The 26,677-nt window shown below is 48.9% G+C and overlaps 1 protein-coding gene across 1 annotated transcript in view; it reads right to left on the reverse strand.

Annotated features, from left to right (window-relative positions):
- DNAH9 (dynein axonemal heavy chain 9) overlaps nt 1–26,677 on the reverse strand; it is a 303,991-nt gene that overhangs the window by 271,066 nt on the left and 6,248 nt on the right. The window contains 8 exon segments of the mRNA XM_057311241.1: nt 568–694; nt 2,313–2,381; nt 6,450–6,564; nt 9,388–9,538; nt 15,715–15,831; nt 17,249–17,416; nt 23,920–24,153; nt 25,727–25,938. Of these exon segments, the coding sequence (XP_057167224.1) occupies nt 568–694; nt 2,313–2,381; nt 6,450–6,564; nt 9,388–9,538; nt 15,715–15,831; nt 17,249–17,416; nt 23,920–24,153; nt 25,727–25,938 (1,193 nt within the window).

The raw sequence follows: 26,677 nt of genomic DNA on the forward strand, positions 1-26,677 counted from the left end.
GGCTCTTATACGGGGTTGGCCCTCCCGTGTCTAGTCAAAGGCCTTCATGTGGAACATGCGTTCAAGGTAGGTAGGTGCGGTCAACTGGGTTTGGTACCACATGGTAATGCTGTTACCCCATCTGTCCAAAGACGGGGAGCAGTGTCTATTACCTGGTTAAATATACACCTTCTGGAATTCCATGTAGCGAGTATCTAGGATATGACATTTAAACTTCCGGCTGGGTTCACCTTGAGTGTAACTGCCATCCTAACGTTGTGTCTAAAGCCAAGTTCATCATAAAGGTGTTATCGCACACACAGGAAAGTTTAAAAAATTATTTTGCAATATCTTCTGTTGTGCAAAATCAATGCAAATCTATTGGCCAGCCATGGAATAAAAGGTGGACATTGGACAACTTAAGAAAACACTGCACCACAGGATTCATCCCCGAAAGGAGATCCAGGGTAGAAATTCTTCTAGGCAGCTTCTGCACATTCTTATAAAAAGCCTTTTCGCCCGGGAAATCAGCAGAGTTAAAGGAGTCCCTTCAGGAACCCGAAAGGAAGTTCCTGCTGCCTGACTTACCTGGGGGTTAAAGTTGACGGCGATCTGCTTCGTCTCTGGGTCACGTTTCAGGAGTGGCTGAGAAAGATTGTACTGGGAGTTCTCTGACACTGTCTGACACCAGTCCTCATAAAGTCTTGTCTCGTACCTGCAAAAACCAGAGACGACAGCCACCTCTTACACACCCTCCCAGCACCTGGCAATGACCAACCGAAGACAGAGATATCTTAACATATATATAACCCAGATAGCTACGTATGTATATGCACACATGTGTATCATGAACTGAAGATACTGTTGGTATAATACCTGAATCCATTATTTTTTTATTTTTTAAAGATGTTTATTTGAGAGAGAGAGGGAGTGTGAGTGCATGCGTGCACAGGTTGGGGGGAGGGGCAGAGGGAGAAACAGACTCCTTGCTGAGCAGGGAGCCCAACTCGGGACTCAATCCCAGGACCTTGAGATCATGATCAGAGCCAAAGGCAGACGCTTCACCCACTGAGCCACCCAGGCGCCCCTCCCTGAATCCATTCTTAAGTCAGAGTCAATGGCTCAGCCAGACACGTTAGCTCCTGCAGGTAACACCTCGTTCTGAAAGGTGGCCCAGCTTAAATCAGAGGAGAGCAGAAAGAAAGGCTCTGTGCAATCTTTGCAGGGCATAAGGCGACTTGTGATTAGTCTCATGAAACGCTGGAAGAAGTTATTGGCTCAGATTTGCTCTCACATTAATCTTCATGCAGCTCAAGATGTCCATCGCTCGGTCGTTACACACGGACTGAGCCCCTCACATGTGCTGGGCTAGAGGGACAACGTGATGAATTAACACGCCATGGTCAGTGCGGCTAATGCTGTGGAGCATGGGTAAACAGAAAATACAGAAGCGCAATCCTGGAGAGGTGGACAGGGCATTAGGCATCTAATGGCACGGGTGAGTGCGTGATGAGGAGAATGCCAGGAAGGCTTCATGGAAGAGGGGACGCAGTGAGGCTTGACTGAGTCTCAGAGGAGGCGCAGAGGTAGGACAGTGCAAGGGAAATGAATGCTCCCAGCAGAGGTGAGAAAGGGTGGACTGGGATCTGGGAACGCCTGAGGCCAGAGGGGGCAATGGCCAAGGCTGGAGAGGGAGAAGACCACAGGGAGTGTTTTCCATGCGACATAGAAGAGACCAGAGTCAGGAGGGTGCGGGGAGGCACTGAAAGGCCCCCCAACCAGGGGACGTGCCAACATCATATATTAGGGATTTGCTAACCCAGCGGCCATGTGGGCAGCAGAAACGGGGCCCACGAAAGAGCTAACCACAGCTTTAGAGCAGGAACAACCAGGAGTCCGTGTCAATGGTCGCTCTCGTGCTTTCCATGAAAGCACCCTGGAAGTATTTCTAAAACTCATTTTCTCTTTCTGCAGCACACACTGTTGCTTTCTGCTTAGCGAGCAGCTGCTGTGATTTTCCGTGACACTGATCTCAAGGTGCCGGGAGGAGCGCCCTACTTCCTCTAGCTCTGCCAAGTTCACGTTCCCAACAAAACCACCCTGGAAGGGGTCTCTGTTCGGAGCAGGAGCTGCGTTCCCCAGACATGCTGTGTCGGGGACCCAGAAGCGCTGGGTCTCACCCACAGACATCGTGGTTCCAGCATAAGACAGAGTGGCATTTGGCAGCCAAGGGGGCAGGGGCATCCGCACAAACCTGGAACCACAGAAGGCATCGCGGGGGCGGGGGGGGGGTATGCCATTTGCAGAACAATGCAATCACAGGAGCCGCTTACTTTTCCAGCAGTGAGAGCATATCTTCATATTTCTGGGTCATCCGCTTTCCTTCGGCACCTTCCATGCAACTATCCTCACAACAGAGGAGAAGGAATGGCATCGATTTAGAAGAAGTCAAAAGAATGACCTAAGTAACAAACTGCAGCCTATAAAGAACAGACTGAATAGTTTCTTGGGCCCGTTTCCAAACCTCCTTCCTCGCGAACATCGCCCACCGGCCGCTAGAGGGCACCTGCACTTCCCACAAGGCAGGCAGCCCCCCAGGGGACGGCGATGGGGGAACACAGCCACCCCCCACCCCTAGCCCAGCCAGTCACGCACGGGTAAGTGAAGTCCTTCCAAAATCTGAATAAAAGGGAGATTGAGACGCGAGAGGAAAATTCGAGGTGCAGTTTTCTGTATTTAAGGGACAAAAACTGTACATAGCATTATAACGAACTATGTAACATTAAACAATGTTTCATATACGTGTGTATATACATATCTAATAGCATATGTACACATAAGTGTGTATATTATATATACATATAACACACCTACCTACATGTGTATCTTTCTCCTTCTCTGAAATCCTTCTAGAACATGGGATGACAAACCCTTCCACTCGTTACTCATGGACGTGTCTATACAAGGTTCCCCTCCCAACTCTTACGCTCCCCCCACCCCATGTGAGCACAGCAATGCCCACCGGCGCACGCATGCACGGACACACACTCAGAGGCTTCCTCGGGGATGCTGGGAGCCACGGAGGAAGGAGGAATGGGACCGAGTCTGGCTGGAGGCACCGTTCCCCACACCGTTACCCGGGTTTGATGCTTCTTTGCAACACAAAACGAAAGAGACCAGCCTCTGGGGAAATTGGTGAAGCGTCTGCAGTTTTCAGAACCTTCACACTAACGTGTCGAAGGGCCTGTTTTGGACTGTTCTGCTGCAAAATGAAGCAGCTTATTGTGAAGATTTTTAAAAACCCAGTTGGTCGTTACACCGACACAAGGTTTCTTTACCACCTCTCCTGAGCTTTGAGCGTAAGCCCTCCTGTCTGCAGAGAAAGCACTGGATTTCCTGGAGGGCTTTGCTTTTTTTTTTCTTTTTCTTTTTCTTCCAGTCGCTTAGTTCCCTTCCCTGGCGAATGAGCAGATGTGTCTCTCGGAGACGTGGAAAGGGCTTCGGACCAGGTGGGCCGGCTCCCCCCAGGCCTCCCCTCACTGTGGGAATTCTGCAAGCCTCCTAACCCCATCTCAGTTTTGTTTCTGGAGGAGAAGGAGGCCAGAGGGGACAATGGTTTCTCACACCGGTGCCTGGAAGTTTGGTAAGTCACGGGGTAAGTGCAAATTCCCCGTAGGTTCGACTTCCTTTCGTGGTGAGGAATGGGAAACCTTCTTAGGAACCCATTCGTATATACAGTGGACCCTTGAACAACACAGGGTTTGGGGACGCCAACCCCCAGGCAGTCAAAGATCTGCACATAACTTGTGATTCCCTAAAAACTTAACTACTAATAGCTACTGTCGGCCAGAAGCCTTCCCGATAACATAGTCAACGAACACGTATTTCCCACGTTCCATGCATTATAACTGTATGCTTATAATAAAGGAAACAAGACAGAGAGAAATGTTAAGACAATTGTAAGGAAGAGAAAATACATTGACAGCACCCTAAAAACTCCACCTACGGATCGGTCTCCTGCTTCGGTGGTGAGTGCTGGGAACAGACCCGGTGCCACCCCTCCTTCCAGCCTCCCAACACCCTCTGACCTCTTTCCCTCTTGCAAGATTTGAAACCACCTTCTCAGCCATCCCCTGCCTCCGGACTGGCCAACACCGTTGCAAATGCGCCTCTTCCAGAACACGCAGGAGCCATCCAGGACGAGCAGGGTAAAACCCACCATGCCACGGGAGCTGTGGAGGGCTGGATGAGAACCTGAACCAGGTCCTTCCGGGTCTGCCGGCCCTGGGTTCTGCCCGCGCAGGCCCCACCTCTGGGAAGCCCGGAGAACCACGTTCTCAATAAGCAGGTGCAACTCTTCAAGAAGACGGCGGGCACCTGACGCACCAGGCTGGGCTGGGCAGGGCAGGCGGCTCTTCCCCTTCCAAACGCTCGCTCTCAAGCACCACGAGGAGCCTCCCGAGCCTGGTGGCCCTTGAGAGGCCCCTCTGGTATCCGCCTGCCTGAACCTGTTTTTTCCTTGCAGCCGCTTGGCTGCTTTTAACTACCCTGGAGCCCCCGCCCAAGCCCTGGACCAAATGGAAACAATAAAACTTTGTAGCCAAAAAAAAAAAAAAAAAAGTCTGGGCATAAGTGAACCCACACGCAGTTCACACCCGTGCCATTCAAGGGTCAGGTGTACATGACAGAGTACAGTACGAATACGAATTCATTTTTAAACAAATGGGACTTTTCAGGGGGAACCATAGAGGACACTCTGGGGTGCCACTCAGATCCCCACTCCAGGCCCAGGCACTCTTAACCACCCTCCCATCCCCCTCGGCCACCGATGTCAGCTGCTGAGAAAGCACAGCTGTCTCCCTCTTGGGGAACAGCTGCAGCCAGAGAGAGCCCCTCACCCAAGGTCATGCCCATCCCCCAGGGCCAGCCCACACCCATGGGCAGGGCTGAGAAGTTGAGGGCTCAGCAGTTGTGGGGGCCAAGCTTCCTGTGGCCGGGGCCTCCCTGGGAAGAGCTCCAGGCTGGGACTCCTAAGCCCCAGAGGGTTCCAGTTCTTTCTGGGCTCCCTCAGTTTCTTCCTCTGCAAAACAAAGAGCTCGGCTAGCTCAGGCCAGATCACATGTTGCAAACGGATGGCCTGCTGGGCCCACCTGACCCGCAGGCCTGTTTATCTGATCTGTGCGGAGTTTGGGGAGGGGGGGCTACTTGCTAATTCTAAAGTTGGCCTCTTTACATCCACATCCCGATGTTCCACTTCTCTCCGAGTCAGCAGATGGCTCATACCGCTGGGCGGCACTGGATTGGACGGGGGTGATCCCCGCTGGACTCCATCCTGGCTGACTGACGGCATCTTCCGGGCTTCTGAAAGCCTTCAGTCTTTCCACCTGGGCCAGAGGATCTCTAAAGCCCTACCTAGCGCCGGAACACCTGTGAGGCCAGTGTCTCCCCCGCCAAGTCCTGTTTGTTTTGTTTGCCCTTCGAGTGCCGTTGACGAAGTTCTTCAGAAAGAGGCGTCAGAGAGAGACTGCCCTTCCTCGAAGCCTCCTGAACACGATCCCGCCAACGGTCCTGTCGCTTGCTTCTAGCAGCCGAGGTGCCTCTGCACCTTGGCTCAGCAGGACGGCAGGCCAACGGTTTCTAAACCCGGTCAACCGACGGAATCCCAGCGGGGAGCTTGCTAAGGACGGGGATTCATAGGCCCCACCCCGCTTCGAGATTCAGCTTCTGAGATTCCCATGCCTGGGAATCTGCATTTACCAAGAGCCCAGGGTAGGCTAATAGGCCAAGTCCTTACACCACGCGTCGGGAAAGTCAGGCTTCATTCTTTTCCAGCAACCTTAGTAGCGGGGAGACGCAGTGTCGGAAGAGACGTGCTGGTAGAGCCCCCCAGAGCTTGAAAACCCTGACTCATGTACCTCTAGAACCAATCTCACCGAGCAAGAGGGGCAGCCGGTCATCCTTTCAGCCTCCCCAGTCCGTCCAAATGTATCACTCTCACTCCCGAATGTTTGTGCCCCCTCACCCCAAATTCATGTTGAAATCCTAACCCCCAGTGGGATGGCATTAGGAGCTGGTTAGACCATGAGCGGGGAGCCCTCATGAAGGGACCAGCCCCCGAGGAAGAAGAGGCTCCACAGAGGTCCCCTGCGCCTCCCGCCCGAGGAGGACACAGTGAGAAGACGGCCACCTGCGAACCCCGGCGGGCCCTCACCGACCCGGGATCTGCCGGCACCGTGACCTTGGACATTCCCAGCGCCCAGACTGAGGAATGTTTCTGGTGTTTGGAGGCCCACAGGTCTATGGTATTTCTGTGTAACAGCCCAGACGGACTGAGATGCTGGTCTACTGCTGAGAATGCGAAGAAACGAAGAGGATTTTCATGCCTGAGCTGAGTGGGCTGCGTTTCTCCAACACTCAGAATTCCAGAGCAGGACTCGAACCCCAAACGGAACCAGGACCCAGTTACTCACGGATGCGTGACGCGTCTGAAGCTGGCGAAGGGCCCCTGGATGCGCTGCCGCAGCTCCCGCGCCCAGCGGAGACCCCCGGCCACACTGGGCATGTTCTTGTGCACAGAGGAGAACCCTGGGGACACGGCACAGGCGGAATGAGAGACGCCCCGCTCCGCCGGGAACCCCTCCCCCCAGCTACCCCGCGTCTCGCCTCCTCTGCGTCCGCGTGCTAACGTCACCCCAGGCTCACACCGAGATGGGGGGCTCCCGTGACCGTGGGGAGAACAAACACTAAATGCGGTCAGCGGACGGGGGTGCCCAGCCCAGCTCTGCCACCCGCCGGCTATCTGGCTCCCCGCCAGTGACTTTCCATCTGGCTGCGCATCAGCCGCACCTGGGAGGCTCTTTGAAACTACGGATGCTCGGGCCTGGCGTTCACCTTTCTGATTTAATTGGTCTGGGTGGGGCCCGGTCGTCTGTATCTTTAAAAGCTCTGGAGAGGATTTTAATTGTATGTTCAGAGTGGAAAACCCTGCCTTCAACAGAAAACTTTATCTGTTGGGCCTCCGTTTTTTCACCTATGAAATGGGAATCATAAAAATAAATAAATAATAAAATAAAATGGGAATAATATGTTCCCTGCTTAATTTCCAGGGTTTCTATGAGCATTCACGAAGCTTATGAGTGAGACGGGCCACACTGATTGTGAGCCCCTTGACCAGTGTTAGCACAGTCTGGAGAGTCTGACTTTAGTCCATGCAGTGGGCTTCTACGCTCATAATTAGTTGTCATGATTGAACAAGTATTAGATTTCTTTTTTTTTTTTTTTTAAATCCCAGTTGGAAGATTTGGCAAGAAGCAGCCACTGCTTCTATCTAGCAGCTACAGCTGCACGGTAGTCTCTTTATTTTGCCACAAACCCCACCACTCCCTGATGTCTTACACTCAACCCAGATCTATTACAGTCACTTTCTGCCTGGCCTCCACGGCAGGCAAAATTTTACGATGACACCAACAACCCTCACCCTTGCATAATCCTCTTCTCGATAGTGTGGCAGGAAACCGGCTACAATGAGAAAGCACTCCTGTGATGATGTTATGTTAGAGAGCAAAAGGGAAAAGATCCCAGGTGGGCCTGACTTAATCAGGTGAGTCCTCTAAAAGCAGAGCGTTTTCTCTGGTTGCTGGCAGAAGGAGAAGTCAGGGATTGGAAGCTGGAGAAGGAGTCAGGGTGCCACTACTGGCTTGAGGATGGAGGCAGCCACATAGCCTGGCCACACGGCAAGGAAGCAGACTGGCTTCCAGTCACTAAGTGGCCCTCCTGCTGGCAGCCAAAGAGGAATTATAGACCTTAAGCTGACAGTCACAAGGAACTGGATTCTGCCAACAAAAGGAGCTGGAAAGTGGATTTTCCCGCCAAAGCCTCCTGATGAGAACTTGGCCTGCTGACACTTTAATTTCAGCCCTGGGGCACTCTGGGTGGAGAGCAAGGCACGTCAAGCTGTGCTCTGACCTACAGAACTGTGAGCCAAAAGATGGGTGTTTTTACTTTAAGCCCCAAACATCGCAATAATTTGTTGGGCAGCAGGAGAAAACTAATAAGGCCTCGGAAGGCATGTGAGCTTTCAGATTCTGTATCGTTCCAGAAGAAGCTGAGGCCAACAGCTTTTCTGGGAATGACCTACCTGGAGGCGGTTCTTAGTGACCTCGCTAGGAAACCTGCTTATTGACATAGTGGTCCTGCTACTCTCCTGCTTAAAAGCCTTGGAAAAGTTCCTGGGGCCTGAATAATGAATTCTAGATTCCTAAATCTGGCTCCAAACTCCATGGCTCACCTAATCTCCCTGCATACACCTTGTTCAGCTACAGGCAGGTCTGACCGGTCACCTTCCACATCCTCTCCTTCATCTTCTGTTTCAAAAGCCTTTGCCACTTCTCCCTGGCTATCCATCTCCCCACCTTGCAGGGCTCAGCTCAAGGCCACGTACTCCACACATGCACTCTCGGATCTCCCAGCCACAAGCCATCTTGTGATTATGGTCCTTTATGATGCAAGTTGAACACTACTTCTGTTCTGCTCCATGTTCTTGTTAATATCGTTCATACCCACTGTGTTCCTTGAAGAACCACCTTTCAGGATTCATTCGTTCATCCCTCACCCTGACCTGTCTCTACTACAGGACCCGCAGATGTGTCCTGCACCTAGCAAGGACTCAAGAAATGTTTGTGGAGCTGAACTGGACTTGTGTTTGACCTTCAATCAGATAAGACAGGGCATCTAAGAATTGCTATAAAAATGGAGAAATCACAGCTTGGTGTGGTGCCGCCCCTTGTCGGGCTCCTGCTGGTTCCTCCCTCCAGAAGCATGGCTATATGGCCTTGGAAGGGATCAGAAACTTTTCTCAGGGGACGCCTGGGTGGCAGAGCGGTTAAGCGTCTGCCTTCGGCTCAGGGCGTGATCCCGGCGTTATGACATCGAGCCCCACGTCAGGCTCCTCCACTGGGAGCCTGCTTCTTCCTCTCCCACTCCCCCTGCTTGTGTTCCCTCTCTCACTGGCTGTCTCTATCTCTGTCGAATAAATAAAAAAAAGAAACTTTTCTCGGGTGTGTAAAAATCTACCATGGAACTGACGAATGTCGGAGATGAAGCGGCGTTGGCCAACACTGATCACGGGTCAACTCCTACCTCACGCTGAAGTCTCAGCCAGAGACAGGCAAGACCTCACTGCTCTGGGTCGGCTGCCAATCTCAGCCCCAGACACAGGGAAACGCGCAGTTCAGTGCATTCTACAATGACCCAAGATGGTCTGAAATTGTCAAGCAAGAAGGTTGCGCTTTCTGTTCTTGGAGAATATCACGGACCCCCCGTAGCCATTTCGCAGATACAAGAGGAGCGAGCTGCACCCTTCCTGGTACCACAACTGCCCCCGCCCAAATCCGCGGGTAACGGACCCACCAAACTCTGCCTCCTCCTGGACACGCTGACTATAGATCGCCCGCACTGTGTCCAGGTCTTGGATGAACATATGGATGAGCAGCAGGTATTTTTCCGACGCATCTTGTGCTACCAGCGGTCTTTCCAGAAGTTTTCCTGCTATATCTAGCAGCTGCAGAGGACACAGAGAAGAAGAAAAAGTCACAGATTCAACCTACCTAAGGTTACATCCCTCCTGAGTCCTGGCTTTTCTTTCATATGTCCGCCAACAGAAGAGGGTCAGAAATTGTTATTGTGACTGTATCAATAATTATGAAGAGGCGGCTACTCATAGTGTGCCCTTCTCTCCTTTGCTTTTTTTCCCCTAGATTTTATCTATTTATTTGATAGAGAAAGAGAGAGAGTGTGCACGTGCCCACGTTGGGGGAGGGGCAGAAGGAGAGGGAGAAGCAGGGAGCCCAACATGGGGCTCAATCCCAGGACCCTGAGATCATGACCTGAGCCAAAGTCAGACGCTTCACTGACTGAGCCACCTGGGCGTCCCTCTCCTTTGCTTCTAAAGGAGTCCTGTCCGCTAAATTACCTGCCAAACCCTGATGTGTTGAGAGAAGATGAGTAAAGGACCAAACAAAGAGAAAACTAAAGATGTCAGAAAAGTGAAGGTCTCCATAAAAAAAAGACCTAAAACAGAGGTGGAGGGTGAAGATGGAGATGAGATAAAGAAGCTAAGCGGGCTGGGTGCTGGGGAGAATGTGGAACGCTAAAATTGGAGGGTGGGAGCAAGAAAAAAATTTCAGAGAGAACTAATTCTGGAACTAATTTCTGGAATGAGTTCAAATGCTTGGAGAGGAATCCTACCAGTGTTCCCGTAGGAGTTAGGGAGCCGCACTGTTTGTAAAAGGTTGTGTGTCTACACTCAATGGCTAAAGAAGCCTGGCATGCTGGGTTACCTGGTATCCTAGGATAGCATGGACTCACCCTTCTAAGGTTTGAGCCTCTTCTACAATTGTCCCACCGGTCACTGAAGCTACCTGAGGGACGTTTCCAGTGACTGGAAACTTATCCACTTCTCAAGGAAATCCATTCCACCTTTTAATAGCTTTCGGAAATCTCTCTCCTCCACTGAGCCAAAATCTGCCTCCTGCTAACTGCCACTGACCAGTCCTGGATCTAATCCTTAAGCCTTTACAGAGTAAGTTCCTTTGTAGTTTAGAGAAGGTTGATCATGTGCTATGAAAGTGTCATGTCTCACAATATGTCTCAGTCAGAATTCTCAGTATGCAGCCATTTGTCTACTCATCATCTTAAGCCTCCTCCCTCTTATTGTTCCATCTTGCTCCTGCCCTGCAATAGAGGGCAAGGGTACAGTCTTCTTATTCTAGTTGCTAGGAGCTGACTCCTATAACCAGTTACTCGGGGTATGCTCCAGCTTGAATCAATCTGGCAGCACTGGTTAGATAGCAGGGTACAAGAGTCATGGATTCATGGCGGCGACCAGAGTAGATGTCTCTGCTTTTAATGGCCACTCTACTGAAAATGCCCAAAAAGAACACTCCAGAATAAACCCTTTAAAAAGAAATTGTGCATTTATTTAAGTAATCTCTAAACCAGACGTGGGGCTTGAACCCATGACCCTGAGATCAAGAGTCATGTACTCTTCCATGGGAAAGAGAGATCAAAAGTAATAAAGACTAGAAAGGAACAGAGACAATCTACAGGGATAGCGACTTTATAGATAAGAAAATGGCACTAAATTAATACCTTTCAATAATTACTCTGAGCATAAGTGGCCTAAATTCTCTAATCAAAAGACACAGGGTATCGGAATGGATAAAAAAAACAGGACCCATTGATATGCTGCTTACAAGAGGCTCCTTTTAGACCCAAAGACACCACCAGATTGAAAGTGAGGGGGTGGAGAAGCATTTATCATGCTGATGGACATCAAAAGAAAGCCAGAATAGCTATACTTATGTCAGACAAACTAGATTTTAAACCAAAGACTGTAATACGAGATGAAGGACACTATCTCATAGTAAAGGGGTCTATCCAACAAGAATATCTAACAACTGTAAATATGTATGCCCCTAACTTGGGAGCAGCCAAATACACAAGTCAATTAATAACAAACTTAAAGAAACTCATTGATGATAATACAGTAATAGTAGCAGACTTTAACACCCCACTCACAGCAATGGACAGATCACCTAAACAGAAGATCAACAAGGAAGATCAACAAGGAAGCAAGAGCTTTGAATGACACACTGGACAAGATGCACCTCACAGATATATTCAGAGCATTTTGTCCTAAAGCAGCAGAATACACATTCTTTTCAAGTACCCATGGAACATTCTCCAGCATAGATCACATACTGGGTCACAAATCAGGACTCGATGGTACAAAAGACTGAGATCATACCATGCATATTTTCAGACCACAACACTATGAAACTTGAAGTCAACCACAGGCAAAAATTTGGAAGGACCACAAATACAAGATCATCCTACTAAAGAATGAATGGGTCAACCAGGAAACTAAGGCATTTAAAAAATACATGGGAGCAAAAGAAAATGAAAACACAACAGTCCAAAACCTTTGGGATGAAGCAAAGGCTGTCCTAAGAGGAAAGTATTCCACAATACAGGCCTTCCCCAAGAAGCAAGACAAGTCTCAAATATACAACCTGACCTTACACCTAAAGGAGCTGGAAAAAGAACAGCAAATAAAGCCTAAGTCCAGCAGGAGAAGAGGAATAATGAAGATTGGAGCAGAAATCAAGTATATAGAAATTAAAAATAAAAAACAACAACAGTATAACAGATCAATGGAACTAGGAGCTGGTTCTTTGAAAGAATTAACAAAATTGAAAAACCCCTAGCCAGCTTATGAAAAAGAAAAGAGAAAGGACCCAAATAAATCATGAATGAAAGAGGAAAGATCACACCAACACTGCAGAAATGTAAACAGTTATAAGAGAATATTATGAGCAAATATATGCCAACAAATTAGGCAATCTGGAAGAAATGGATAAATTCCTAGAAACATAAACTACCAAAACTGAAACAGGAAGAAACAGAAAATCTAAACAGACCCATAACCAGCAAAGAAATGGAATCAGTAATCAAAAATCTCCCAACAAACAGAGGAGTCTGGGGCCAGATGGCTTTTAGAGGAATTCTACCAAACATTTAAAGAAGATTTAATACCTATTTTTCTGAAACGGTTCCAAAAAATATAAATGGAAGGAAAACTTCCAAACTCATCCTATGAGGCCAGCATTACTTTGATTCTAAAACCAAAGACCTCATTAAAAGAATTACAGACCACTAACCCTGATGAACATGGATGCCAAAATTCTCAACAAGATACTAACTTATCAGATCCAACAGTACATTAAAAGGATTGTTAACCACAACCAAGTGGGATTTATTCCTGGGCTGCAATGGTGGTTCAACATCCACAAGTCAATCAACATTACACCACGTTAATAAAGGACAAGAACCATATGATCCTCTCAATAGATGCAGAAAAAGCAATTGACAAAATACAGCATCCTTTCTTGATCAAAACCCTCAACAAAGTTGGGATAGATGGAACATACCTCAACATCCTAAAGGCCATATATAAAAGACCCACAGTGAATATCATTCTCAATGGGGAAAAACCGAGAGCTTTTCCTCTAAGGTCAGGAATGTGACAGGGTTGTCCACTCTCACCACTGCTGTTCAACATAGTACTAGAAGTCTTAGCCTCAGCAATCAGACAACAAAAAGAAATAAAAGGAATCCAAATAGCCAAAGAAGAAGTCAAACTTTCACTCTTCAGAGACGATATGATACTCTATGTAGAAAACCCGAAAGACTCCACCAAAAAATTGCGAGAACTGATAAAGAAATAAAGCACATTTTCAGGATATAAAATCAATGCATGGAAGTCTGCTGAACTTCTATACACCAACAATGAAGCGGCAGAAAGAGAAATCAAGGAATCGATCCCATTTACAATTGCACCAAAAACCATAAGACAGCTAGGAATAAACCTAACCAAAGAAGTAAAAGATCTGTACTCTGAAAACTATAGAGCACTTATGAAAGAAATTGAGGGAGACACAAAGAAAGGGAAAAACATTCCATGTTCATGGATTGGAAGAACAAATATTGTTAAAATGTCTGTACTACCCAAAGCAATCTACACATTCAATGCAACCTCTATCAAAATAACACTGGCATTTTTTGGAGTTGGAAGAAACAACTCTAAAATTTGTATGGAACCAGAAAAGACCCCGAGTAGCCAGGGGAACATTGAAAAAGAAAACCAAAGCTGGGGCATCACAATTCCAGACCTCAAGCTGTATTACAAAGCTATAATCATTAAGACAGTATGGTACTGGCACAAAAACAAACACATAGATCAATGGAACAGAACAGAGAACCCAGAAATGGACCATCAACTCTACGGTCAACTAATCTTCGACAAAGCAGGAAAGAATATCCAATGGAAAAAAGACAGTTTTTTCAAATGGTGCTGGGAAAATTGGACAGCAACATGCAGAAGAATGAAACTGGACCACTTTCTTACACCATACACAAAGATAAACTCAAAATGGATGAAAGACCTAAATGCGAGACAGGATTCATTAAAATCCAAGAGAAGAATCTAGCAACCTCTTTGACCTTGGCCACAGCAACAACTTCTTCCTAGACACATCTCCAGAGGCAAGGGAAACAAAAGCAAAAATAACTGTTGGGGGGCGCCTGGGTGGCACAGCGGTTAAGCGTCTGCCTTCGGCTCAGGGCGTGATCCCGGCGTTATGAGATCGAGCCCCACATCAGGCTCCTCCGCTAGGAGCCTGCTTCTTCCTCTCCCACTCCCCCTGCTTGTGTTCCCTCTCTCGCTGGCTGTCTCTATCTCTGTCAAGTAAATAAATAAAATCTTTAAAAAAAAAAAAACTGTTGGGACTTCGTCAAGATAAAAAGCTTCTGCACAGCAAAGGAAACAATCAACAAAACTAAAAGGCAACCTACAGAATGGGAGAAGATATTTGCAAATGTCTTATCAGACAAAGCACTAATATCCAAAATCCATAAAGTATTCATGAAACACAATACCCAAAAAACAAAAAATCCAGTTAAGAAATGGGCAGAAGACATGAACAGACACTTCTCCAAAGAAGATATCCAAATGGCCAATAGACACATGAAAAAAAGGCTCAACATAACTTGGCATCAGGGAAATACAAACCAAAACCACCATGAGATACCACCTCACACCTGTCAGAATGGCGAAAATGAACAAGTCAAGAAACAACAAATATTGGTGAGGATGAGGAAAAAGGGGAGCCCACTTACACTGTTGGTAGGAATGTAAACTGGTGCAGCCACTCTGGAAAACAGTATGGAGGTTCCTCAAAAAGTTAAACGTAGAACTACCCTACGACCCAGCAACTGCACTACTAGGTATTTATGCAAAGGATACAAAAATAGTGATTGAAAAGGGGTACCTGCACCCCAATGTTTACAGCAGCAATGTCCACAACAGCCAAACTATGCAAAGAGCCCAGATGTCCATTGACAGATGAATGGATAAAGAAGATGTGGTCTATATACAATGGAATATTCGCAGCCATCAAAAAATGAAATCCTGCTATTTGCAATGACATGGATGGAACTAGAGGGTATTATGCTAAGTGAAATAAGTCAATCAGAGAAAGACAATTATCATATGGTTTCACTCATATGAGGAATTTAAGAAACAAAACAGAGGAGTATAGGGGAAAGGAGGGAAAAATAAAAATAAGATGAAATCAGAGAGGGAGACAAGCCATAAGAGACTCTTAACTGCAGGAAACAAACAGGGCTGCTAGAGGGGAGGGGGGAGGCGGGCAGGGAGGTGGGGGATGGGGTAACCCAGTGATGGGCATGAAGGAGGGCACTCGATGTAATGAGCACTGGGTGTCATACGCAACTGATGAATCACTGAACTCTACCCCTGAAATGCATACTACGCTGTATGTTAACTAACTTCAATTTAAATAAAATTAAATTAAAATTTAAAAAAAAAGAGTTGCACGCTCTTCCGACTAAGCCAGCCAGGCACCTCCAGAATAACTCTTTGGAAAAGTATTTTTACATCGCTGTGTTTCTAGAAAAGCATTAATAATCAACCTGAGAAGCCCAATTCTGCCCAGTCCTTTGCCCTAGGTCACCCACAATACCCCTCTACTGAACTGACAGGAACAATTGCTCTCTGCAAGGAACAAAACAGTGGGAAGAGGATCCTTGCCCTCCTGTGCTGAGAGTGGGGGGAGAATGGAGCACAGCAGCCCCCCCCCCCCCCCCCGCACAAACCTTAAATGCATGCTCCAAATCGGGGGCATCGTCGAAGGCTTGACTGAAGACAGTCCCCAGTCTTCGGTCAAGATCTTCCACTCTCTGGTTAAATTCACACAAGTCATTTTCGAAATCCTGAAGAGATGTCACATGGACAGAAGACGAACATGATTTCAAGGCCACTCCCACTATGCTCTTTACTACACCTTTGTCCTTAAATCGGCTATGCCAAGGATTTATTATAATTTTCTAAACTTCACCTTGGCATTTGCTTACTTTTTACCCATGTAGACAATTACCCTATTATTGCAGTATTGTTTTCCTAGACACTAGGCAAAAGGGAAGTGTGAGTCGGCTGGGAGGTTGGCACTGTGTCACTCCCTCTCTGGGCCCCTCTCCTACCTCCTGAAACCCTAGGGCCAGCTCACGTCACCCCAAAGGCCTCCCCGGCCGCAACGGTCCCAGCAATGAGGCCAGTCTATCATTATCACCTACTCTCCTTCCTCCCCCAAGTCAAAATCGTATTTTTTTTTTTTTTTTTAGTGTAAGCAAACTAATCTGGCCATTAGAAGGAAAGCCCGCTAATTAAACGAATACCCACGATTTCTTCTAAGTACACTTTAATTGGTTGAGACGGCAGACAGCCATTGTTCCTCCGGCTGCCAAATTTAGCAAATAAAGTTACAAAGCACCCCGTTCAATTTAAATTCCAGATTAACAGCGAATATATATATGTATTTTGAGTGTGAGCATGTCTCAATTATTGTATTTTATTAGGCAGCCCAAAGTGTGTTCTCTTTCTTAGAATGTACCAGTTTCCCGAGAAACTTTAACGCAAATCTCTAATCTGTACATTGTTACCTGTTAGCATTGCTTTAAAAACACTGATGCATATTCTTACAAAATAACAAAAAATAGAAAAGCATAGCACTTTTCTCCTTCCCAAACACAACCACACTAACATTGTAGTATGTTTCCCTGTGTATAGGATTTGGTATGTGTTCTGTTCTTATTTTATCATTTGGTAGGAAACACACACTATATATCCTGTTTTGTTACCTGTCCCCCCTCCTTTTTTTTTTTCTCTTCTTTTCTTTTTTTTTTCCCTACTTCAGACCCGTGGAATTTTTAGAAAGTGTTATCTTCTGGGTTTGGCCAACTAATCCCCCACAATCTAAAGGTACTCAGAGAAGATTTCTGCTCAATTTCTTTCTCCCCTTCCCCTCGTAGATTCTCTCGATTCTTTCTCCCATAATTCAGCCACTCCCTTCTCAGCATCCACTGTTTCTATACTGACCCTTCTGCTGCTTCGTTCTTGCTGCAGGCTTGGACCCACAAGCCTCAGATGTCCCGGGCTACAGGTGACATGGGGGCTCCTTGTCCCTGATCCTGGACACTGCAACTCTGGCCCTTTCCTCCTCCTGAGGACTCCCTCGGGAACCAAGGCCAAAGGAAATACACAGGGGAAAATACAAGTAAACACCCAGACCTTCCCGCCTGGAGGCATCTGAGAAAGAGAAAAAGCTTACGAGTCAGCCTTTCCAAGCCTCACCGTGCTCTGGGGGTCCAAGCAGTCATAGGAGGACTCTAAGAAGACCCCATACATCTCTTGAAATCCGTCGTACATTTGCTGCACCTGCCGACTTAGGGCATTTCCTCTGATGCCACTAAATTCAAGCTTTCCCAGTTGGTGAAAATCCAGGGTTGTCTTCAGAAGATCCTGCGGGGACAATTCACGAAATCGTTAAAATGGTAACAACAGGGGCGCCTGGGTGGCTCAGTCGGTGAAGCGTCTGCCTTCGGCCCAGGTCATGATCTCCGGGTCCTGGGATGGAGTCCGGTGGGGCTCCGTATTCAGCGGGGGATCTGCTTCTTCCTCTCCCTTCGCCCCTCCCCCTGCTTGTACTGTTTCTCTGTCACATAAATAAATACAATGGTTAAAAATAAAATAATAGCAACAGTAGCAGCAGCAGATAACACATTAGTACGGGAAGGGCTAGAAATCAGGGGGGTGGTGGCTGTTTAGGAAAAGATGAAGGCTGATTAGTATCGGGACCTTATTATTACATTGGGTTGGTATAAATAACTCTTGGTGAAACTCACTAACAAAGCAAAGAGAAAGTACACATAAATAAAATTCACGCAAAGCAAAAAAAAAATCAAATTTATGCTTCAGCCTCTTTCCGTGCTCTCAAATAAATAATAAAATTGAACATTATTTGCATGATTGGTAGCTTTACTTCTGATTTTTTAAAAAATCCTTTTCAAAGGGAGCGTGTCGTCTGGTTCTAGAAGGACAGCTATCTTAGGAGATACTGACGGAAAGCAGATGCTCCAAATAGTCCCGAGGACAATCCAAGAGGGAGACACCAATACTCCCAGCAACCACTGGTGTCGAGAAAAGTCAAGTGCGGGGTACTCTGGCCAGCGTCTGCAGCCACGGGGCCCCGTGTGGCCGGCTGGGTGACAGCGGGCAATTACGTGACATCTCTGGGATGGGCTTCTTCATCTCTAACAGGATAATAACAGTGGGAGTGAAACAAGCCAGTGCCGGCGTAGGATTCAGGCCAGTGCCTGGCACACGCTCACTACGCAGTAAGTGTGTATTACTGTCACTGTGGTCGTTGATATGGCAGAGTCCCAGCCGTGCTCAGAATTAAGTGACAGGTGGACAGCTCAGAGCCTCAGGGAGGAACCCCTCCCAAGTCCCCAGAAGCCGCTTCGTCCGACAGGAGCCCCTAGAACACGCTAACGTGACAGATTGTATTTCTCTCTCACGAACACCTGCTTGAAATCACAGAACTTGCAAACCAAGACTCTCCCCGTTACAACTTCCTGTGTAGGCGCGCACACGCCTCCAATAGGAGAGAGGAAGACAGTAATGCCCTTTGGGTGGTTTTGGCAAACCTGTGGTGTGGACCCCCGGGAGGGGGTCTTCTACCCTGAGGGAGTCTGAAGGGCAGGTAGAGGGAACGCTGTGTCACAGGGCAGAAAACCCAGCGGGTCCTGGTTCTACTCCAAGAAATCACTGCTGCCAACAGCCACCACTGCGGGTTGACCAGTCAGCCTAGTGAAAGCCTGCCCAACTCCTTTCTCTTGCTGGGACGCCAAGTCCAGCGACAGTGACAGAGGCACCAGGAAGTGCGAAGAGGGGGCTGGCTTGCCCCGCGTTGCCAGGAGGGCACCTTGAAGCCTGGGGCAGCCCATCGAACAACCTTTGTGGTTGGCTAGGCTCAAGCACGTTTGTCAGCAAGCAGCTCGAGTCGGGGAGGAGAGAAGAGGAGAGAACCAGCCAGGGGAAAGGAAGACATACACCCGGACCATGGGCTCTTGCCTCTGCTGGTGGCAAATGGGGCAGTCTTTATTTAAAAACACGGTTCAACTTTACATACAGGGGGGAAAACAGAAATGAATTGGATTTAAATGAAATTGACTTAAATAGTAAATCGAATCATTCAAAAAGTGCTTAGGTGTAATCAGTGTGATAGGAGAAAGGTATTTGTGCTGTGGAATGTCACCTGGGTACTTATCTTTCCTAATTCTGTGGAATTTCAATTTCAATTTTTAGGAAAATACTCTCTAACCACGTTAAAAGACAGATGCATCTATCTTGATAGGTTTGATGACATCAGAAAACTAGTCGGTATTTTGTTGCACTATTTTAGTCTCAAGGATACTTGAAGCATGGTCTTGGGCCCCAAAGGTACCACGGTATCTTCAGCCCCTGGGAGTCCAAGGTGCCGAAGAAATATTTGTTGAATGAAAAACTGTATGATCTGTAAACTCGCACTTAGCTACAGCACCTCCAGGAGAAGGTGACAGGCGGGCGGAGAACGTAGGAACCAGGATCTCCGCAGCAATTGGAGAAAGTACGAAAAATGAGACAAAATAACATTACACAGCAAGGTGGAACCGTGCCTTGGTCAAGTGCAAGGCGGAACCTAGCGGGGTCCTCCTCAGAGGGCAGAAATAAGGCAAATGAGGGAAGAGGACCAAAAAGTGGATCTGGCCGCAACTTGCAGGTCGCACCTGTAACACGTCTGGTACTTAACCATGTTGACCTATCCGAAATGGTGATTTCGTGTGGTTCCACTTAACAAAACAGAACCGTCTCATGGCTAGAAATGCCCAGCTACAGAACAGAGCACTAAGAGAGGCAGTGAGCTCTCCACGATGGTATGGATTTTAGGAGAAGTTTGACATCAGAGGCATCGTAGAGAAGATTCCTGAATCAGGCGGAAAGTTGTCTGCCAACTGTGAAAACAGATGCATCCTGACGATGGTGACCACGACTTTGATTCTTAACCTATTTGAATGTCGGTTCTTTTCGTTGTTGATTTAGAAGTCCTCACAAAACAGATAAAAGGCAATTCAAGCCAATATACGGCTTAAATGACACTTAAAAAATATCAGAAGGGGGAATGAAGCATGAGAGACTATGGACTCTGAGAAACAAACTGAGGGCTTCAGAGGGGAGGGGGTGGGAGAATGGGATAGACCGGTGATGGGTAGTAAGGAGGGCACGTATTGCATGGTGCGCTGGGTGTTATACGCAACTAATGAATCATCGAACTTTACATCAAAAACCAGGGATGTACTGTATGGTGACTAACATAATAAAAAATATTATTATAATTTAAAAAAAAAAAGGAAGTCATGTGAAAAAAAAATACCCATTTTTACTCATCACGCCAGTAGACACATGAAATTCACAGCGCTCTATACCGGCTGAAAGTGTCCTCCTTGGGGGTATAGGCATGATGGAGGGAGCCTGGGACCAAGGGCCCAAAGTCCCTGGGTCCACCCAACCCTGGTCTACCGTTTCCCAGCTATGCAGCTGAAAGCAAGACACTCAGCTTTCGTAAATGAACTCGCACGTGCATACACACACGTGGTCTGCTAACACCTGACTTGCCGTGGGGCTACCACGTGACACGGTTGGTGTCTTGGTGTGACTTCGATACGCGGTGGCCACCGTCGTGAATTACCGCCAGGCTGATGTCATTAGAGCAGGGTGGTGGGTAAGAGAGCTCCAAGGGCTGACAGACAGCTACCCCCTCCCAGCCGGATCCCCCAAAGAGCGTGGGGTCCCAGGCAGTCCTATTCTTCGGAAGGACTGAGCAACCTTTAATAGGGTTGATGGGGGGGCAGGGCTCCATTTGTGCCGTGGCCCCTGAGGCGCGGAGTCGAAAGCGGGGATAATGACCGGCCCCACGAACACAAACACAGTCTCGAAGGAGAGGTCACGCCACCCATCTTAAAAGAAATGTCTTCAGAATTCATTAAGGGAGAGCACAAAGCAGGCATTCATAGATGAGAATCTCGAAAGGTCGTTGGGGAAAAGACTGTTTTCTTTACCTTTCGACAGAGGCCGACCTTATGCAGCTAATGGTCTGCTACGTGGCCACAGGCTCAGGCCGGGCTGAAAGGGAAGCCGCCCAATTAGGCTCAGGATGAAGGAGGCTGCAGATGGTGGAAGGGGCTGAGGAAACTCGGCGCATATTAGGTCAGCTGATTACCTCTCTCCCTGCTAATCACCTCGCATAAAGCCTCAGCAGGAAATCATTTTGTCTCCAAGTGAATCACAGCTTTACAGCAATTTGATAATGAAAGAAATGAGGGTTCTCTCCAAGCTGCTTAGAACATTGTTTGCAGGACTAGGCTGCAGGCAGAAACAGAGACAGGGGGTCTGCAGCCTCTCCTGGACTAGGGCACAAAAATGAACCCCGGGTGGGGTGTGTACGCACGTGTGTGTGTGTGTGTGTGTGTGTGTGTATGCTGAAACACCAAACAGGAAAGCAGGGTGAGGGAGGGAATCAAGAGGCAGCTGAACCCCTCTTTTCCCCCTTTGAATTTTGACTATTCCAACTGCAAAGATTTTATATACTTTTGGGATTTCTTCAGGAAGTCATAAGGTCAAAGAAATAAAGCCCTTTCAATGGAAGGGGGATGGGTTATAATTTGACCCGGATAATTTATTTAGGAAAAAAGAGGTAGGGATCAGGTGGTAGCAATTGGGTATAAAAAGGCAGAACCAAGTGTATGAGGGCAAAAGAGAAGCACAAAATCGGTTTGCAACCCTCTCAACGCAGGGAGGGAAGCAGGACAGAGGGACAGGGACCTTTGGAGCTCCCTGGGAGATTCACAACTTTGCTGGAAAGATAATCTGGCCCTCACTACAAATGCCAGCCAAACCTCCGTGCGCGGCGTGACCAGGCGCAAATAAATTTAAGCCGCACACTTAGTGAGGACACTGGTACCTAGCTCTGGCTGAGTGTCGGAGGCCCGCCAGAGCAGGAGATGGGCTCCTGAAACACGTGAGTTCTTGATTTTCCTATTCTTCCTTTTCCTCCCTGAAGGTTGGCTCTATCAGAGATCAGCTGTATCCTGGTGGGGAGGAGGAAGGTGAGGAGGGGGAGGAGAGGAAGGGGGAGGAAGAGGAGAGGGGGAGGATGGTGGTAACCTGAGAACACAATCCTTCTGCAGGCTCAGACCCGCAGACTCCACGCAGCAACTTACAACACCCCCCCCCCCGCCCCCTCCTCGCCCAGCCCCCAACTTTTGTTTTAGCAGGTGCCCAGAGGGAAGAGGCCATCTGCACAGTAAAACTTTCCGGCGCCAAAGAACAGGGAGAAAAGCAATACAAATCAGAGGGGAAGAAATCCAAGGGAACTGTGGAGATGAAAACCCAGCCTTTTTACAACATAACCCTGGCCACAGGCATGCAGAGGGGTAAAGGTATGGATGTCGTTTTATTAACGTGGCTTCTGTATTCGTTAATACCTGCCACCCATGTCTCAGTGGCCGCATATTAGAAGGGCAAGATGAAGAAGGTGAGGTTCATGCTAATTCTTGCTGGAGAGAAGCAGATTAATTCCATTTCAAACGGCGTTGATCACTGAGACACACAGAATGTTAACTAGAGGGCCACATGAAATATGCTCCCAGATCAATAGCCCCGTGTCCTCCGCGCTAAGCCAAGTAGAGAAGCGATGGGGGAGCCAGAGGGCAAGGGGATGAGTCAGACTGAACGTTCCAGAGAGGAAACCTGGAAGAGGGGAGGAAATGCTAACACAGGGGGAGGGGGCAGCCACAGGAAAAGGAAGATCACAGAAATGCAGGGTGAACAGAAAGGTCAGGAAAACAAAACAGGAAAAACTAACAGAAGGGAAGGGAAAGGAAGGAAAGGGAAGGGAAGGAAGGAAGGAAGGCGAAAGTGAAGGGGAAGGGGGACAGGTGGGAAGGGAAGGAAGAGGAAAGAAAAGGCGGGATCTGACCTCAGAGGGGAGAGGTAAGCCAGAGAGAAGGACAGGAGACTCAAGGGGGGGGGGCGGCAGGAAGACACCGCGTGCTGACATTCGAGCCATCACCTAATTAAACTGGGGCAACTGCTTCTTGTGCATGCGTGCCCTTGATTCAGAAAGAGAGAGCAGCCTGCACGCCACTCTTGTGAGGGTAATGACTCCAGGGAGACTGGTGGCCATCCCTGCTGGTGTTTACTGAGGACGCCCAGCAGATTAGATGCCCTGATGTTAGAATAGCTGTCTATATGCAAAGTCCCATCATTAGCATGTGTGCACAGGCCAGTCGCTGTGAGCAGTGCTCCCGTTCCACTCCCCGGGTGTGAGGGGGGCGGCAGGGTGGGAGAGCCTGCAAGGGGGTCCTGGCTGGTATCCCGCCCTGGTGGCCAGGCTGGGCAGGCTGAAGCGGGAGTGTCTGTGAGCTGGGCTAAATAGCAGGGAAGGGGTTGATCCCAAGAGGAAGAGAGAGGAGGAGGCACATGGGATAAAGCTCGATGTCAATTATTTGTACTCTCCACGACCCGGTGAAGGATTCAAGGTGTGCCTCTCATAAGATCTAGCTTCTGGCTCTCTCACTTACACGTTTTCTGTCGCTATGCCCTTCCCGTCTTCTTTCCCTGGAGAAGTTCTACTCTAGTTTCGAAATGTATTTCCTCTCGAGCTCTGCACTTTCTCAGAGCCCCTCGGGGTTAGGGAGCCCCCTTTTCTGCTCCCAGTTAATACACCCATTTCACGTTTACTGTGGCGTTTAATACCCCCTTCCCAACTCCCATGACATTCCCTGATTCTGTGTCTGATCTTCCGCGGATCTCCTCCATCCGTCTGCCTGCCTTCTCCCGCTATTGCTTCCTCCTGTGAGAGTGGGCGTGAGAGTGAACGAGAGCCTGAGAGTGAGAGCCTGAGAATGAACGAGAACACCCACCTGGACCTTGAGCAGCCGCCCGAGGAAGCCATCCAATCGCTCGAAGACCAAAGAAGACTGGAAATCCCACTCCCTGACCTCCTGGTTCTCTTTGAAGTAAGTACGGAGATGCTCCCTTCTGTCCTGAAACACCTGCTTGAAGAAGCTCAATGTGTCCATGGCCACGTGTAGTTTCCTCTGACTTTCCTCCACCTCACTTCTCAGGAGGCCCTCTGGGCTGAGATAATTAGAGGCCTAGAACGCAAACAGATCAGGGGCGCTGAGCATGCATGGGGGCGGGGCAACCCTACAACTTGTGCCCATCTCCCCCCAACTCTGAACAGAGTAACTGGCCGAGCAGTACTTCTCAGAAGCATCCTCTAGGAGACCTCTGACCCTGTCCTCAGTGCTGCAGGTGGGCTGGGACCTGGGCTCGAGCCAGACGGTCCAGGATTGGCTCAGGGACGGGCCGGTAACCAATCAGAGGAACCACTGTGGCCTTCGGTGGGGCCAGCTGGGGCTGGGGGAGGTGTTCTTTCCTGAGTGTTCTCTTGTGAATAATTGGCTTTCTATGGTCAAGTAATTCAAAAGCAAGAATTCTTTGAACCTGTCCCCAAGAGCCTTGAACCTGGAAAGCTAGGAAGCTGAAGCAGGACAGCCGCCTTCACCACCACCGGGTGGGGCAGAAATAACTTGGTCCTGGTGACGTCATCTGAGCCCTTCCTGTCCGCGGGGGCTGGAGCCAGCCTTACCTCGGGCTTTTGAGGTATATGAACCAATAAATTCTCTTTTGGTTGATGTTAGTTTTGGTTGGGTTTTCTTATCCTTCCAACCACGAGAGTCCTGGCTGACAAACAGGCAGCGATGGAAGGGTGCTGGCCCAGCAAACACCTGGCTTCTGGTCTTGGATTGGGTGACCTTTGGTGACTCAGTTAACCTCCTGGAGCCTTACCTCACATCTTTGAATATTAATAACAAATTAATAAGGCTTTTCCTGCCCATCTCAGGGGATTCATCTGAAAATGGCCGAGGTCTCGAATGTCACGGCACCTGGCAGGCTGCAAGGGGCTGCACTGATGTTAGTTGTTACCAATCACTCTTTATATATGTTCACTGTGTTCTCGGGGTCACAGCTCCTTAGAGGAAAAAGAAGCCAATTTGGGATGCAGATCACTCAAGCCTCATTATAGTCCCGAGTTCTGTTTACAGACAGACTGCCTGAGGTTTATGCTGTGCTGGTTGGGGCTGCCACGGAATCCCTAAGGAGGAGGAGTGTGGAGAGTGTGGTCCAAGAAGCTGTCTCTCTGTAGCTCACAGGCACTGAGTTCATAGCACATGGAAGGCATGGGCCCATGGGAGGAAGCCAGCCAGCCTCTGAGATAGGTCCTCTTCTTTTTGCCATTGCACGCTGGGGAACATGAGGCACAGAGCAGGTCAGTAACTTGCCCAGACACACACAGCAAACAGGTACTGATGCAGAATTTTGCACACGGACTCCAAAGGCAGCATTCTTAACTGTTGGGCTTTGCTGCTGACCGTGGGACAGATCACTGAGGTTGAAATTCACCACACCCACCCTTTGCCTGACTCCCAGTCACGGGCAGAGGGGAAAGGAAGACAGGTCCTCCCACGTATTCCAGCACTACCGAGAACACCTCTGTGACTTATCGGCGGTGACGGTAAAATAACCGAACCGTGAGAATCCTTTGGACCATAATTATTTCCCTGCCCTGAAAGAAGTGCACCCTTTACGCGTCCCTGTGACTCGGCGCCAGCCAGCCAGCCCCCCGCCCCCCGGGGGAGGTTGTCGGGACCCCGGACGGCCGACCTGCTGGATGAGGAGGTTGCAGAGCTCCTGGAGCAGCACCGTGAGCCGCCCTGGGCAGCGGTAGGACTCGCAGGTGGCCCAGATCAGACAGACCACGTGCAGCAGGGGCCGCAGCCGTGGCTTCACCTCAGGAAACTCCAGGCTCTCGAGGAGCTCCAGGTGGCGGGAGAGTGGTGTCAGGTGCGTGTGGATGTCCCGTGCCTCTGTCAGAGCTGGAAGGCATTGAAGATAGTCACCTTCCGGGCGTGGGGCTCACACCCACCCAGGGGAGCCCAGGAGCCTGGGACCGAAGGATCTGCACGGCAGCGGCTAGAATTTCTGGACAGCTGAAATGATGGCCTGACGAGGCTCTCTGACAAAAGTCCTGTGTCTGGACTTCCGTCTGCTCTGCTAGCCCCAGTCCGGGGCCCTGCATGGAGAAGACGCTCTGCTGCTGCTAGATCCGAGGCCACCCAAAGTAGATGACCAAAGACAAGCTTTAGAGTCAGAAAGATCCCTTCAAACATGAAGGTCTGAACACGGCACAAACAGAGTCCGTACACCGTTAGCACAGCCCCTGGAGCAGGGCAGGGGTTCCATAAAAGGTAATGTCTCTAATAAATATTTGCTAATAAAGTGTCTCAGGGAGCTGGCACCAAGGAGCGGCCACAGGGAAGAGAGAAATAGCACAGACTGATTATGGCAGGGTTTTCAAAGCTGGGAGACTCTCTCACCACTTCCTTTGAACGCAGCCAAGGGAAGAGTGGGGCCTTTCATTAGTCGCCTTGTGGGGACTGAGAGGGGAAAGGAGGAAACCCCGTGGTGCTGGGGACTAACTCTGCAGACCACCTGGGAGGAAATGCAAAAGCCCATCGAACGAAACTGACCAGGAAGGGGGGGCATTTAATAAAGGCTGGCTCTTTCCTGGACAGGTCATCAGGCACTACGGCGTGAGACCAGATGCTCTTAGGG

This window comes from Ursus arctos, unplaced genomic scaffold (assembly GCF_023065955.2).
Source record: "Ursus arctos isolate Adak ecotype North America unplaced genomic scaffold, UrsArc2.0 scaffold_14, whole genome shotgun sequence".
Classification (NCBI taxonomy): domain Eukaryota; kingdom Metazoa; phylum Chordata; class Mammalia; order Carnivora; family Ursidae; genus Ursus; species Ursus arctos.